We start from the raw sequence: 16,046 nt of genomic DNA, 5'->3' as shown, positions 1-16,046 counted from the left end.
CTGACCAACCCAATTCGTTTTTCATGAGGTTCTCATCGCTATGTTAATCAGCTGGATCACCAGTATATATAGAACACCATTCGTGACTTGTAAATTCACTATGTATAGTATGAATTCACAATTTAGTTATGCAAAAAGAAAAAAAAAGAAAGATTTATTAGGAAATCGGTCAAAATTAAATAGATTAATGGGTTTCATATATTGTATATAATTTAAAAAACAAGTCATAGCTAATGGCCTTGAAACCTAATAGCATGGAACTTTTTGTAAGTGAGAGGTTGTAGGTTTGATCCTGCTTGTAACCTTAGGTTGTTAGTGCCTACCCTTTAATTTAAAAAAAAAAAAAGACACGTTATTTATATGGTTATATGATTTATGAATAGTGTGGTTAAATTCAAACACAAACATTACAGAATTTTGGCCAAAAAAAAAAGAAAAACAAAAAACAACAACAACAATGGCACAACACCGTGGGTCAGCGCATCATATTAATTCACGGTCTCAATTTACGTCTGCATTCATTATGCTTTCTTAACTTCCACATTTCCATTTCTTTTTGGATAAATGATTCATGATTTAATAAGTCATATAATCGTAGGCGAAAATTTAAAAATATGTCAAAAAAATATTAAATTAAATATATTTGATGTTAATTGTATTTTGATTTTTTTTTTTGCAATTAATCTGAACAGTTTTAAATTGAATTCTCGTGCATGAAGTAAACAGTTTTTGCACAGTAATGTAGGAGGTATCGGAGTGGTATGTAGAAATTGTGATGGCATATTTGTGCGGGGTTTATCCAAGAGAGTTGTGGCTGATTCTGCCTTTTCTGTTGAGTGTCAGGCTTTATTTGAGGCTTTGAAGACATGTGATAATTTTCTAAATGCTAGGATCTGTATTGAGACAGACTGCAAGGCCTTGTTTAAACTCATTTCCTGCATGTCTGTGGAGGGGTGTGAATGGAAATCTGAGACTATGCTTCGTGATGTATTTTGTTCGCTTGAATCTAATCCTAATATTTGCTTCTCTTTGGTTCAACACCAAGGGAATGCTGGTGCTGATGTGTTAGCAGCTAAAGGAGTGAGGGAGATGTATCCCAACGGATGGCTTGAAGAAGCTCCATCTCCTCTGTTCTCAGTGCTGTTGGCTGATTCAAGGAAAATTGATTTTAATCGAAGTGTAATGAATAGGCTGCAGAAACGTGTAGATATTGGTTGAAGGCTTGAGCTTGGTTTTGTTTTTTCTCCTTTGTATTCCTTTATTGCTTTCTGTAGGTTGTATCGTTGGCTTTTTCTTACTTTCTTAAGTTGTACTTTTTATTGTTTTTTTCTGGTTTTTTTGTTGTACTTCTTGGTGCTTTGTTTTTGCTTTTCTGATTAGTGTGTGAATTTTTTTTTATTATAAAATGGTTTTCTTTTGTGCAAGAAAAAACATCATTATTAATTTGGATTACTTGTCAGGGATGTTGTCCATATCATCCAACCAAATTATTTTTGGCAACCTACTTGATAATTAATAATTCAACAAACTGAATTGTTTGCCATCGTCAATATGAAGGACATATATGATAACAAAACTAGTTACAATTGTTGACATATTATGATATATTAAAAAAAAAAATATATTATATCACTTTCTCTAAAATGGATGACATATTACAATAGAAGATTCCAACAAGTTACAATTGTCCAAGTCAAGTTAAAGAGTTTATTAGGTAAATTTGTACTAACATATTTGGAAAAACAAATGGTTTAAAACTGTTGGGATCTTATCCCTGAAGCAAATTAAATTGAGGTCAACTTTCATTATAGAAAGGGGTTGGCATTAGAAGAGATGAATTAGTTGAGAGAATTGGGATTTGAATAAACAGAAAGAGACATGAGATGAGTGGCGCCCACACGGCTACCAAAGATTTGCTGTTGGACGCACCACCTTGAACGACACATGAAATCGCTGCTCTATTGTTTTGCATTATACTATTCATCATCCTTCGCTTTTAAAATTCTCTGCTTTCTTTTATTTGGGTACCTTTCTCTCGAGCTGTGCCTCCCCGCCGTCCATAACATGGATGCATATCGTAACGGCACAAGCTCTCAGCTTTTTGTTGCGCCTTTCTCTCTCTCTCTGACTTCTATTTCGGCCGATGCGACCAACATACTTTGCCGTAGCCGCCGAGTCACTCTCACACACTAAGAATATCACACATTGTGAAGACAGAAAGAAAAGTCAGCAACTGGATTCTGGGTTCTGAGATTGATGATGATGAAGGAGGTTATTATTTGTCTGATTCTACTGTTTCTGGGCATCGCGGCTTTGGTGTTGATCCACGTGTGCATCGTGGGGAGGGCTCTGCGCAGAGGGAATCGAGGCGGGATTGAAGAACAGGGCAATGGTGATTTTGATGGAACTGGGACGAAGAGATCAATAATGTCAGGCGAGGAGATGAAGGATCTTCCATGCTTTGAGTACAAGGGAGCAGAGAAAGCAGAAGTGAGTAGCAGCAATGTCACAGTGGACTGTGCAGTATGCTTAGAGAGCTTGAAAGATGGTGATATTTGCAGGTTCTTGCCTAATTGCTCCCATAGCTTCCATGTCTGCTGCATAGATTCGTGGATCCTCAAAACACCCATTTGTCCTATTTGCAGAACATGGGTTCATTCGCAGATCATTCCCACGCTTGGTACCGAACAGGCTGCTGCTTCACAAAATGGTGGGATTGAGATTGTATAGATCAAAACTATTCATTGTGTGGTAGTCTCTGTTTTTCGTCTCGTTTCTCATGCCAGTTTTAGATTCCTTTATAGTGATCAACGTTAATTAAATACACATATTTGGTCTTGCACATCACTTTTTTGTTCAGCAAAAATAGCAAAACCATTATAAATATGGCGATGCGTTGGTCTTTTTCAGCTGCCTAATTGATACAAGTACCGAGCCATAGCTTGGCCTTTTTTCCGTCATATTTTGATTGTCCGGAAGTAACCAGTTTCGTCCGGTGCAGTACATTTGAGATTTTCACTCATTCCTTCAATAATAAAACATTAGTAGGCAATAGCAACTAATTAGCAAATTGTAACGACTTGCATCTTGCTGCCCCCTTCGTTCTTATGTTCGGCAGAGAAAATGTTGCAAAGAAAAACGAGTAATTTTTGCAACAATTATATATACAGTCCGCTAATTTGAGTTTTGTTAAAATTTACAGAGTCTAATTCTAAATCACTAGTAGTTTTAAGATAAATCTTAACTTTCAAGGAGAATTTGCATTTGGGAGAATGACAATTAATCAAGGAGCTTATAAAGGAATTATAATGTACAATTAGGATTTATGCACGGCTGAAATTTTAAAATTTTAGAACTCAAACTTATTAATTTACAACTAAAAGATCCCCATTTTACATTAATCTTGTTACGAGGTTCTTAATTGTCATCCTTCATTTGCATTTTCACCAAAAGATAAAAGAATTAGTATCAAGTTTTTCAACACCACGCGAATTCGCAAATTTTCAGATCTCGCTGGTACTCACTATTCCCTTTGACACTCCAAATCTAGGAGTAAACAATATGCCAAGCGAGATATCTGAAAAATTCAAGTACTATTATTTGTATTGAAAAAATAACCGAATTCTTGTCTAAAATTCCACTGGACTACGATATAAAATAACCCCGAAACATGCTAATTTTGTTCTTGTTATGAGATCATCCAACTAGCAAATGCCAAAAAAAAAAAATGGTTTAAGCCTTGGAACCATCAACGAGCAAGACAAACGACAACAATGCAAGTGCACCAGTGAGTCTTTTGGCACAATTGGAAACAGATAAACATATACCCAAACAACATTATGCCTGAAAAAGTCGCCAAAAATGAGGCAGAATGATTCGATGTGGAAATTGGCAAGGCCAAGTATTGAGGGCAAGCGAGACAGAACTCAGTTAAAGTACAAACATCTAACACCTTCCTTGCCATGTTATTTTGAAAGTACAGAATAAGAATGGTTTTATGTTCTGATCTAACAATCCTTGCTGCCTACGAATAGCGTTCGTGCTACTGATTTTGCAGGCAACAATAATTCCTTGGAAAAGTACATCGAGATCAAATAACTCAGTCACAATGCATTTGAAACATCAAGCAACTGCGAATAGCCAATGGTTTTACTTCTTTTCATTTTCAGCATTGCTTTCCAGCTCCTTCCTCAGCTGAAGAGAAAAATCATCACTAACATCATCGTCATCCCAATCATCTTCCCACTGCTGGGTCACTTCTTTCCCTTCCTCCTCCTCGTCCCACTCTAAAAGTCGCATTAACAATATAAGACAAGAGAAACAGGAAGAAACTCAAAATTTGAGTACAGCGGCAGAAGTATTAGAATCCAATTTCAAAAACTTAAAACATATAAAATTTATGTATGATTTCATTAAGATCCCAACAATTTTCAAAGAATTCTCTTATTTCTATCATTTGTACCCTGAGGCGCTGATAATTAAATGAGTGACCAGATCAACACCATGAGGAACTAGATCTATTCCGCATTATGACTCACGAGAAATAACTTAGATTAGGATGTATGCTACGTGAAGAAAATCCACCCATTTGGAAGGAATCTGCTCATCTAAATAGTTTGAAAGCAAACACGGGCAGTCACAGAAAACCTCTCCTGCTGGGTTTATGGCACGCAACACTACACAAGTAGCAAAAGAACATGCAAATCGATGATAAAACTCCTGAGTTCTTCGTATATGAGCAGTATCCGCAATGGAAGCTAATCACTCGAGGTTGCTCGTAACAGTTTGGTGAAGCATCAGGTAGAATGAAAAACTGAATTATAGGGATCAAAGAAGGAGGACGTCGGCGGCAACTAAGCAGTACCGAATTAGATGAAGAATCAAAAAGTAGAGAAATTCATTGGCAAAAGATGGTCGGTGAGGGCGGAAAGTCAAATTGAATCAAGAAGAGATCATCTAAGATTACCTTCATTGATTTCAAACTCTTCAAACTCATCATCGTCCTCGAAGAGATCAATCTTGACGTCTTCAGTAGGTTGCTTTGGTTCGGTCGCCATAGTTAAACCAGAGTCTGCAGCAAAGGGTAATGAAATGAGAAAAAAAGAAAAAGAAAACCCTAGAGTTGAAAACGAATGGAGAAAAAGGGAGGTCACCAAACCAAGACGAGGGATTCAGAAATCAAGAGCAAGAGTTCAATTACCGCACGAGACGGGAGAAGACAATGATTCTTGTGACGGAGGTTCCAGACGAACCCGGCATGTGCCATTTTCGCTGCAAATGTAGGTACAAGACGGCGTCGTTAACTCGCTCAACAGGCCTTCCCCTTTTTCCGTTACTTTTCTCCCATTTCTTTTTAACGCCGCCAAGAAATTAATCAATAAAAATTACATTCAACTTGTATACCACATAAAAAAGGACTTTTTTGTTATGTTGTTATTATAAATAAATGCATAGATGATATATGAAATAGGAGTCAATCTCATTCAGCGGGATAAATCTTTCATTATTGCCATTGTTGATATGAGAAACAGAATAGATTTTTTTTTTGGGTAAATACTTTACATGTTAAATTACTAAATTAGTGAATGTTTGGGGGAAAAAGATCTAGACATTCGTGAACCTTACATTGACTCAAAAGCTTACATCCATGGACGTGCAATGGTTCAAAAGCATCTGGAAAATAACGTTCTTAGGTTGCATTGAGAAAAACGCTTAAACATTTTTTGGGCCCCACCCCCCCAAAAAAAATAAAATAAAAATGCATAAGGTGTGCGAGAACAAGTGACCCAATGAGTAAACTAAGTTCTAATCAAATGAAAACAGTCCCTTGTCACAGTTTCCCCCGTGCCATGATGCGAGCTAAATATATGATATAGTAAAATGAAAATACTTTAATTAAACAGAGAGACTACTGGCTACGCCAAATGTACAATGAAATATGCAAACATTAAACCTAAATCGACTAATGGATAGAAACTAGAAAGTGAGAATGACCTTAGGAAATGTAAAGGGAAGATGACATGATAACGGATTGAAGAGTATTTTTTATATCGTTCTTTGCTCCCTTTATGTTTTTTTTTCTTTTGTAAAAATTGAATCAACTGACGTTTGACATGATGCATGTTTTTGAAAATTGTTGTAATTTTATCATATTGTCCCTTGTTTTCATATTCACTTTCCTCATTATAGGTAGCCGTTTGAGAGGTCAAATATAGATGTGTTTCATAATTTTTAATGAATCATCTTTTTAATTTTGACTTGTATCTATCTCTATTCCGATCATCTTACTTTAAAATTTTACTCACTTTTTGACCCACGTTCAATCACACTATCAAATGTGATGATAAAAGAAATGTTAATACTTGATGGTAAGTGAAGAAAGATTTGATTTTGGTCAACGGTTAAAATTCTAAAAAAAAAAATAGTTTGTAGTTTAATTGAAGGGAAAAGGTAATCCATTTCCTCCTCCTTTTTAACGTCTACATTCATTCATTAATGAATAGTAACACTCCATCTTCATCTTAACGATACAGTTGATCTTTTTATGGATACATAATAATGACAAATATGTAAACATAAATCCCTACCTTGCAGGAAGGAAAATTGAAGCATAGTATATTCTATCGCAATTTCAAATTTCTAAATATATGTTTAGTTTCATATAAAAAAAAAACATCACAATCATAGAACTAAAATTTATAATTCCACTGAATTATAGCCCAAAATCAAAAGAAAGCTTTCTAAATATGCACATAGCGAAGACCAATTCTCTATGTTATTTCAACAATTGAGCTAGAATCAAACGCAACATCTTAACTGAATGAATCCAAGTACGTCATTCTTGGATCTATCTTCACAAAACTTCATCGATGATGACTAGCATTACTCGTCGAGCTTAGCTCCTTGACGGGGAAAAAAATCATGGAGCCAATTCCATAATTTTCAAATTTTTGTATTAGATCAATCAGTATTATTATGCACACAGTATCTGCAAATCTGTACCCTATTATTTGTGATCTGTATATGTATTCACCAAATGTGAAGGGATCGTTCTGGCACGACGGACGATCCAACCCACCTAGAAGTTCTAGTTTCGTTGAATTCCTGAAGAACTCTGATCAGAGAACGCGCCTTCTTGGCCGCATGAGAAGTACCATCGGTGAGCAGCGAGTAAAGCCATGGCATCAACGAAGGATCCTTCGCCAGAACACCCACCACCTCTTCTCCGATATGCATGCACATCGACATCAAAATAGCCACACAATGTTCTTTCTCTGCGCGCCGTGTTACTGTCTGCAACATCCCCAAGATCAAAGGCAAAGCACATGCTTTTGACATAGCGTTTGCTCCCTCCAAGTTCTCCGCCAACGCTGCAAGAACCGCCAAACAATCTGTGGTAAGGTCGGATTTTTCTGACGAAGCTAAGATACTGACTAGCGTGGGAACAGTATCAGCGTCAAGCACTTTCTGATGATTCTGGGGAAGCAAGAGAAGCCCGAAAATGGCGACTATGGCATTCTTTTTCCCGAAGGCTGTTGTTTCTTCCTTGATTAGTTCTACCAACGCTGGGATTACTTCAGGGTTCTCTCCAATTATTTTCCTGTTTTCTCTCGTGGAAGAAAGGTAGAATATTACAGCAGCTGCAGTCTGACGAGCTTCTAAAGTAATTCCATTTTTGAGAACCACGAGGATTGGTGTTAGTCCATCACTTTCCATTATCGTTTTCTGTCCATTGGTGTGCTTTGCCAACTTCAGTAGAGCGGAGATTGCGTTCTCTTGTGTTGATTTATCATCCGAGTCCAGGAGATTGATTAACGAGGGCACTGTTCCGACTTCAACCAAACATGCTCTGTTGAAAATGTTGGACCTTGCAAGCACTCGAATTTCGTAAGCTGCCTTGTTTTTCTGCTCATCTGTTCCGAAGACAAGCCTCCTAGCAATGAACCATGAAAGGAATTGCATGGCGTGTGCCGAAGCTGTACTACCGGGGACGATGGTTCTCGTTATGTCGCGACTCCGGTGACCGGACTTGGCGGCGGAAACTCTGTTATCGGCACAGAACTGGTGGATTAGCTTTCTGAGGGTCGTGTTTGGGAGGAGCTCCGTGTTTGCGAGCTTCTCCCCTGTTTTTGGGCATGTCCTGTTTCCAGCTTGGAGCCATTTCTGAATGGATGCTCGATCGTACGTCTGGCCAGTTGATACAGTCACAGGATCGGTCATCAGTTGCAAAGAGATCGGACATCGAAAGTCCTGTGGGTTTATGAAGTTAATCATCTCCGTGCTATACCTCATCTCCGATGGGTCAGTGGCGGTTTGTTGAAAATCCAGAGTTTCGAAAATCACTACCCTGCAATAGCATAAATACCCAACTAAACTACTCAGAAAAGGAACCTCCCTCTCGTCACCTTCAGAGTAGGTAAAGTTGATTTCATCTTCCAAGAATTTAATCTCTTTGTTGCAATCATTCCAATTTTGTATTCCCAAGTAGCTCAAGGTTCTCTTCACGGTACTCAAGTTGGGTTCTTTTCCTCTATCGAACTGATTCAAAACTGAGAGGACCTGCTTGGTGGCGAGTTCATCGTGTGGGTCTAGTTCGAGCCTCACTTTCTGAGCTTGCTTAGCAACTAATTCCACTACCTCCTTTACTTCGTCACAAATCTCGATGCTACTCAGAGGCAGAATATCAAGAGCAGTTGCTAACGCGCGAGTCAGAACCCTGAATTGAGTGGCGACGTGTTCCGATTTCATGAGCATCCACAGCCGAGCACCATCACGAGTACAATCTGAGAGCAAAAAGTGAATTTTTTGGAGAGTAAGGTGAAGCTCGGAGAAGCAGAGAGCAACAGAGTCCCTTACAGGGACACCACGATCTCGAATTTCCTCCAGGAAGAGGAGGATGATACCAAGTTGGCGAATTATCTCTCTGGAATTTCGACGTTGGGTGGGGAAGAACTCGGATTGGAAACTGCATATGGTCTGAGAGAGTGAGATCAGAGAAGCGAGAAGGGCGGCCGGAGACACGCCTTCGCAGGGATGAACCGCCGGGAATGACAGAATACGGCGGCCTGATTGATTGGATGCATTGATCATTGAAGGGAATGAGAATTCGTGAAGGGAGAAAAGGAAAACTCCTTTGGATATATCACACGGGATTGAACCGATAAGCCCTTAAACATCCAATGATAGCCTTATAGGAAGGATGGTTTATAATAAAAAAGTCCATGAAGAGGACACGTGGCAAAGAATCTGGGATCTGCACTGTAAGGACTTGATCCCGAAATTAAAAAATGGGGACGTGGCATAGGGTGAGTCCGAAGTGATAGGTCCAGGAAGTAGGCCCCGATAACCGACCTTGACACGTGGTCGGATGAGAGGTCGACGTGTGCCTCAGGGAACAAGAACAACGGAAGGGTGTTAGGAGCGAAGAAGGTTGGCGCTGACCAGATTAGTGGTTCGGGATATCGTAACAAATCAAAAGAGGAACAATTGATTCAAAGAGGAGACATTCTCATTTACTCCTTCTGTCGGCGTTGTATCAGGACAAGGCTACGGGTTCATTGCATGGCCTGGGATTCATTTTTTAATATCCACGATAATCAAAAAAGATTAGATATAAACTACTTTTAAATATAATTAGTTTAAAGTTCAAACTTTCCCACGCTAAACTGTTAAAGCCTTTAAATTGAAGTCGTCCAGATATTGTCGGTTTACAGCGCAAATGGCCAGATGGGTCCCTGTCAAATTACTAATAAAGAAAGTAACCAACATAAGTACTGGTTACTTATCCTGGTTCATGGTGGCAGCTTCTTGAAATGGCTGCTTATGATCAAAGATAATGACGTGGACGGGAAACCAGCCATGTAATGCCAGGTTATATAAGGCTCTGTCATCTTGCAAAATAATTATCAGCTTTGTATTATACGAATTTATAAAAAAAAAAAATCTTGCATATATGATTTGATCGCTATCTAACCTACTTGAGGGGGAAGCGTGTCCGTTTCTGGACCCACTTTAAGAAAGTTGAAAGACGATAAATTGTCGCTTTGATTGAGACGCGCTTTAATTCATTTAATTGACAAAAATTGAAGCTTTGCAACTTAGTGTCAAACATCATCAAAAGAGGTTTATATTAGGCCCCTGTACTACAGTAACATGAAAAACTAACCCGCATGCAGATTGGTTGTAGACATGAACAAAGCACTTTTAATTCAAACCTAAGTGGCGGATCCAATCCATAACACTCCGATTATTCAAAGCATGTAGAAGGAAGAAAAGCAGAGGAAGTTGAGTGGAAGAGAGGGATTTAGAGCCAAGCAGGGTGCTTCAATGGCGAAACGACGGCTTTGACCTGCAAGTAATTGTTAAGACTGTAGATTCCCTTCTCTCTGCCCATGCCACTCATCTTGTAGCCACCAAAAGGGATTGCAGCGTCGAACACATCGAAGCAATTGATCCACACCGTTCCCACCCTCAGTGCCCTCATCATTCTGTTGGCTACGTCCCCGTTCTTCGTGAACACTCCTGCAGCTAGACCATACCTCGTCTCATTTGACCTCCGTATCACTTCATCAATGTCCCTATTATAAGAAATCACAGGATTATAATATAATACAGCTCAGAAGCAAGTTGCATGGACTGACACAACAGAGAGTGTGCCCGTCACTCACTTGAATTTCAATATGGATTGAACGGGGCCGAAGATTTCATCCTTCGCTATCAACATATCATCCTGATCGTTAAAATGTGTAAGACTGATCCTTCATATAATATGAAAACCAGTTCTGACAAATGATATGGGTATGTACGTTAGATTAGATTCTATTGTATACCTGAACATTGGAGAAGACGGTCGGCTCGATGAAGAAACCCTTTGAACCGATTCTGTCACCTCCACATTCAAGGGTGGCCCTGCTTTCAATTCCAGATCTTATGTACCTAAGGACTTTCTCAAATTGTTCCACGTCGATCTGGGGACCTTGTTCCACACCTTTCTTAAAGGGATCGCCAACAGTACGTCTCATAGCACGTGCCTTTGCTTTCTCCAAGAACTCATCGTAGATTCGCTCGTGTACGAAAGTGCGAGACCCAGCACAGCAACATTGTCCCTAGAAAGCACCCAATAGCGCATTGTCCATAAGCATTGAGGTGGTTTTCTTTGGAAACTTTCAAGGATCCAATTCCTACATAAGCAGTTACGGGAGAGAAATGCTTGGAAAACCTGATTGAAAAACAGAGCAAAGTGGGCAAGTTCAACAGCCTTGTCAACGTCGGCATCATCAAATACTATGAAAGGCGATTTCCCTCCGAGCTCCAACGTCACTGGCTTAAGGTTGCTTCTTGCAGCCAATTCAAGCACAATTTTTCCGGTGTCGGTTGATCCAGTGAATGCTAGCTGCCAAGATGAGAAGTAGACACATCCACATGATTTAGACAACAAGCAAACGCACAATGTTATGATAACATGATTCCAAATCCAGTTTCGATGAGTGGAGTTATTTGTTATGACCAAAACGCAACAAGCAAACATATATTACAGAAAAATATACAGTAGCCCCAAACATCCATGTCCAAACACTTTACTTCTTTCGGCTTGACATTTCATGTTAATGCAAGCTAAGCAAAGCCACTCCAACTGCAGCTACGAGTTCATGAATCAAAATATGGCGATAATGTGGAAATAAAAACGAGAATATCAAAAATTTTCTTGCCTTCCCTCCCCTTGATGAGTAATCATGACCTATTGCAATAAATGATAAGGACTAATGTATTAAATCTGCCACAGCCCGATATGGACCTTCAGATCATCAAATCAATGCCATGGAAAAAGAATGCATATGACAGTACGTTGAATTGTTTTATGGCCTGAACCCCAGATAATTAAAATAAAAGCATCCTCAATATCAAGCCTAGACCTAATTCATTCTTGAATTACAAAACCCTGCAGGCCAATACCATACAAGCAAGGTCGAAGACATTTTGTTATCTGGAATACCTTGTCCACATCCATATGACCTGCAAGAGCTGCACCAGCAGTTGGACCGTACCCAGAAACCACATTCAAAACACCAGGGGGAAGACCAGCCTGACAAGAATCAAGTACATTCAAAGTTAAACACTTTTAGCATGAAACTTCAAAAACAACTAAGATACTCTAAAAAATCTAACACAGCAAGTGCCTAGGATATAGATGATAATTCAATGACTGGCAGTGTACATAGCCTACGAGCCTACCTCGTGCAATAGTTTTGCCACGTACAGAGCAGTTAGAGGAGTTTGCTCTGCAGTCTTGAGGACAACGGTATTACCACAAGCTAGGGCTGGGCCCACTTTCCAAGCAAACATAACGAGAGGAAAGTTCCAAGGTATGATTTGTCCTGCAACACCAATTGGCTCATGCAACACCTGCACATGGTAGTCTCCATCTGCAGGGACTGTCAGACCATGGATTTTATCCGCCCAACCTGAATCATTTGGAAGACGAATATACTAAGAAAACTATATAAACACGTAAATGGCTAATGAAGAGATGCATCTAATAGCTAGTCCTCACTGATCCTTCCTACCGGCATAGTAATGAAACAGACGCACAAACATTGGTAGTTCAGCCTTCAGTGATTGTTCATAAGGCTTCCCATTGTTCCATGTCTCCAGAGCAGCAAGCTCATTGCTGTGCTTCTCGACCAGATCAGCAAATCGCAGCAATATCCGACATCTTTCCTGCAGGTGTCATACAATAAGAACTAAGGTCAGGTTTGGTTATTAGAAACGAATGGAATGGAATGAATTGAAAAAATCAACACAAAATAAACTAAATCATTTTTCCTCTTCATGATAAGCGTAATAAAACTCATTAATTTATACTACAATATGAGAATCATCACACCCTTTAAAATTTTATGAATTATAATTCTCATCCCCATGAACTAAATTACCTTTTTTCTTTATGAACGTGATTTACTATTCCTTTTAATCCTCTCATTTTTACCTTTATTTTTTCAATACATTTCATTTCATTTATTTCCGGCAACCAAATGTGACCTAAGTGATGAATAGATTCCAGATCGTGCAAGTGAAGACAAATGACTGCGGGAAGCGCCTACATAAGCAGTCATTTTTGGCCAAGGTCCTTCATCGAAGGCCTTGCGAGCTGCTGACACTGCACGATTGATATCTTCAGCATCACCTTCAGCAACATGAGCAATCACTTCTGCTGTGCGTGGATCATATGCTGGAAAAGTTTTCCCTGCAAGAAGAGAAGAGAAGAAAAAAGGTTAAAAAAATGCAGTTCATTTGTGTGGATTCGCCATCACTAAAAGAATTGGTAAGAGACTAACACTGTAACAGCCCTTAGTTAAATCCAAAAAGGATGAAAAAAATTATAGATGTTGTGAGCTTTCACTCCAATTGGATCTTGACCCAACTGGAATTAGTCAATAGTGAAAATAAAATAAAACATTAAGACTAAAGTTTCGGTGGGAAAAAAAAATGGGAGAGCTTTCCCCTGGAGCCTAACAAGTGGCAGAAGTCTCAACATTTATTGAAAGTTAAAACAAGATATAAGCAGACATACCTGAAGCCGCATCGGCAAATCGGCCATTTATTAGATGCTGTGTGTAACTTATCTCAACTTGGGGACTAATTAATTCCTCTGCTGCTGCTGCAGTGCTAAATCTGTTCAAGTTGCTCCACCTACCACAGATTCTTCCTGGGGCCGAAGAATTTATGTGCGAGTTTTAAACAATGAATTGAACAACTGGATTCAGACTGAGCAATTATTAACCACAACATTTAATATACACATACAGATTCTTACTAATTGCGCGAGCTCGCACGCAAAAATATATAAAGAGAAATTGAGAAGACTCCACGACTAGTCTACAAAAGTCAACTGTTCCGATTATCTGGGAATAAATCTGATACTGACGAAATCTTGTGAATTAGATTCAGAGGAATCCAAAAAGTTTATCATCCTTAAAGCCCAAAGGAAGAGAAAGAGAAGAACTTCAGTAGTGGAAAATGACAAAAGCAGAGAGTTCGCAAATAGTCATCGTCGAGATCCAGAAAACCCATGAAAAAATTACCGCCGAACAACGAGGAATAAAAATAAAAAAAGGAGGAGGCGAAGCTGTAAAGGAGAAAATGAAGAAGGGTTTATTTGTCCATTCACCTGGAGAGTGAAGCAAAGAAGTCGACAGAGAGCGAGAAAGCAGAGAGGAAAGCCTTCGAACAGCCATGGCCGGAGTGGGAATCTCAGGAGAACGTTGTCTTCTTCTAGCAAGTGGAAATGGTTGCAACCGTTACTTCAAGTTCAACCCAGAAGAACAAAAAAACAAAATTAGAGATGAGGTTGTCGTTTCTTTTGATGCCACTATGCACAAAGATGGTGACTGGGAAAATAAAGAAAAAATTGCAATACTGAGCCTCAGACCTTCAAAGATGAACCGGGAAAGTAGAAGCCAAGCAATGCATGGCCACTTTGCCTTATCGTGTTAAGCGAAAATGCTTCCTTATCGTGTTTTCCCATTTTTGCAGTAACTTTTAAGAGTTGTCACTTTGCTTTGTATTGTTTGGTGTCACGTGAAAAATTACAAGCTGCATTCTGAGCATCTTAACTTTTAAACAAGTATTTTTAAAACAATGTAAAAATATTTCTCCATATTTCGTGTTGAATATGCATTCGAATACATGTGGACGTTCCCTTTTCACCAAGTACAGCACTTCATGGGTTGATATCCTTCTTGTCCCTACTCCCTTGGGACGATAGAATCATGAGGCAAGAACTGGCCTCAAAAAATGCGCCATGAGAAAATACCTTCTTGGGATTATTTTAATTAAAAAATAAATGATTGGATTGAGATTTTTTTAGGATTGAATTAAAATGAGATAGTGTTGGTAAAAAAAAAATTAAAGAGAGACAGTCTTTTTGAGATTAATTAAATTAAATTCAAATTTTTATTTGAAAAATAAATTTAAAAATATTTAAAAATTAAAATACTTTTGCCTGGAAAAAGTTATTTTATTAACTGTTTCATAGAAATTGTATACACTGTTTATCCATAAAAGATGCCCCCCACTTCCACGTTTTGTTAATTGTAAATCCCCATGCAGATCGGATTATGGTGCTAGTTACTCAGGCAAAGATAATACTCTCTCATTTTAAATCATAAAATATTTTTAAATAAAATTTTATATATTAATAAATCTTATTAAGTATATTTAATAATTTTATTTTTTAAAAAATAAAAATATAAAATTTTAAAAATACTATTCATTTAATATGTTGAAAACAAAAAATAATAAAAATTAAATACAAAGAGAAGATGTAATATTAGAATAAATTTATTTAATAAAATCTTAATTTTTTTAAGTGTTTTATATTTTGAGACGTCAAATCTCCTTCCAAAAGTTTTAATAATTGGGGATGGAGGGAGTAAATTTTTTTGAAGTAAAAAAAATATTTTTTTATTTAAAAATATAAAATATTTTTAATCGAAACTCATCTCTAAATAAAATAGTTACTTATTTTTTAATTAATTCTATCTTTTTATATTTATCCCCATTAAATACCCTACAATGAATATAAAGTCATTATCAATAGAGGCATTTTTAAAAAAAAATACAATGATTACACCTCGAAAGATTAAAAATACCTTACATTTTTAAACGAAGGGAGTAAAAGGTTTTATATTTTATTAAAAGAATAAAAAATTATAAAAATTTATGAATCACAACTTCAACATATTTTTTTCTTCTCATCCACATTTTGAATTTTCAAACAAAGATGTTATAATAAAATAAGTATGAAAATCAATGGGAGATAGATTTAGTTAAAAAAAGAAAAAAAACCCTGACAACTTCACGAATTAAAATTTGAATGCTAAAAAGAAGTGATACATCATACACGTGACTGATGCAACCATTAGAAAAAACAGGCGAGGGGAAAAAAAAAAACTTTGACTATTTCATAAACGTCATAACGTTTGAGGATGCACGGTTTTAGAAATTAAGAAACTGACGTTCACTGACCCAACTTTGACCGAACTTAA

The 16,046-nt window shown here is 37.8% G+C and overlaps 3 protein-coding genes across 6 annotated transcripts; all 3 read right to left on the bottom strand.

Annotated features, from left to right (window-relative positions):
* Positions 1-3,837: 3,837 nt before the first annotated feature.
* Positions 3,838-5,355, bottom strand: LOC129320320 (protein DSS1 HOMOLOG ON CHROMOSOME V-like). 3 transcript variants are annotated; one of them, XM_054965713.1, is made up of 3 exons: positions 5,201-5,355; positions 4,967-5,071; positions 3,838-4,286 (listed from the first exon to the last, which is right to left on the bottom strand). In XM_054965713.1, the coding sequence occupies exons 2-3, from the start codon at positions 5,055-5,057 to the stop codon at positions 4,150-4,152; spliced, it is 228 nt and encodes a 75-aa protein (XP_054821688.1). In that variant the 5' UTR covers positions 5,058-5,071; positions 5,201-5,355; the 3' UTR covers positions 3,838-4,149. The 3 variants fall into 3 exon arrangements, with proteins under 3 accessions (XP_054821688.1, XP_054821689.1, XP_054821690.1); XM_054965714.1 differs by having other exon boundaries at positions 5,154-5,248; XM_054965715.1 differs by lacking the exon at positions 5,201-5,355 and adding an exon at positions 5,159-5,188.
* A 1,280-nt stretch (positions 5,356-6,635) lies between these two features.
* Positions 6,636-9,172, bottom strand: LOC129320318 (U-box domain-containing protein 19-like). The gene has a single exon (XM_054965712.1). It carries the CDS (start codon positions 9,088-9,090, stop codon positions 7,030-7,032), a length of 2,061 nt encoding a protein of 686 aa, XP_054821687.1. The 5' UTR covers positions 9,091-9,172; the 3' UTR covers positions 6,636-7,029.
* Positions 9,173-10,042: 870 nt separating this feature from the next.
* LOC129320753 (aldehyde dehydrogenase family 2 member B4, mitochondrial) lies at positions 10,043-14,555 on the bottom strand. Of its 2 annotated transcripts, XM_054966331.1 has the most exons (11): positions 14,429-14,555; positions 14,168-14,300; positions 13,571-13,705; positions 13,101-13,243; positions 12,564-12,717; positions 12,232-12,461; positions 11,993-12,082; positions 11,219-11,392; positions 10,830-11,105; positions 10,668-10,729; positions 10,043-10,577 (listed from the first exon to the last, which is right to left on the bottom strand). In XM_054966331.1, the coding sequence occupies exons 2-11, from the start codon at positions 14,232-14,234 to the stop codon at positions 10,304-10,306; spliced, it is 1,605 nt and encodes a 534-aa protein (XP_054822306.1). In that variant the 5' UTR covers positions 14,235-14,300; positions 14,429-14,555; the 3' UTR covers positions 10,043-10,303. The 2 variants fall into 2 exon arrangements, with proteins under 2 accessions (XP_054822306.1, XP_054822305.1); XM_054966330.1 differs by lacking the exon at positions 14,429-14,555 and having other exon boundaries at positions 14,168-14,352.
* Between the last annotated feature and the right edge of the window lie 1,491 nt (positions 14,556-16,046).

The sequence above is a fragment of the Prosopis cineraria genome, unplaced genomic scaffold (assembly GCF_029017545.1).
Source record: "Prosopis cineraria cultivar Desert tree isolate PC_DT_omini unplaced genomic scaffold, ASM2901754v1 PC9, whole genome shotgun sequence".
Lineage (NCBI taxonomy): Eukaryota > Viridiplantae > Streptophyta > Magnoliopsida > Fabales > Fabaceae > Prosopis > Prosopis cineraria.
This window is presented reverse-complemented; position numbering and strand designations above follow the sequence as displayed.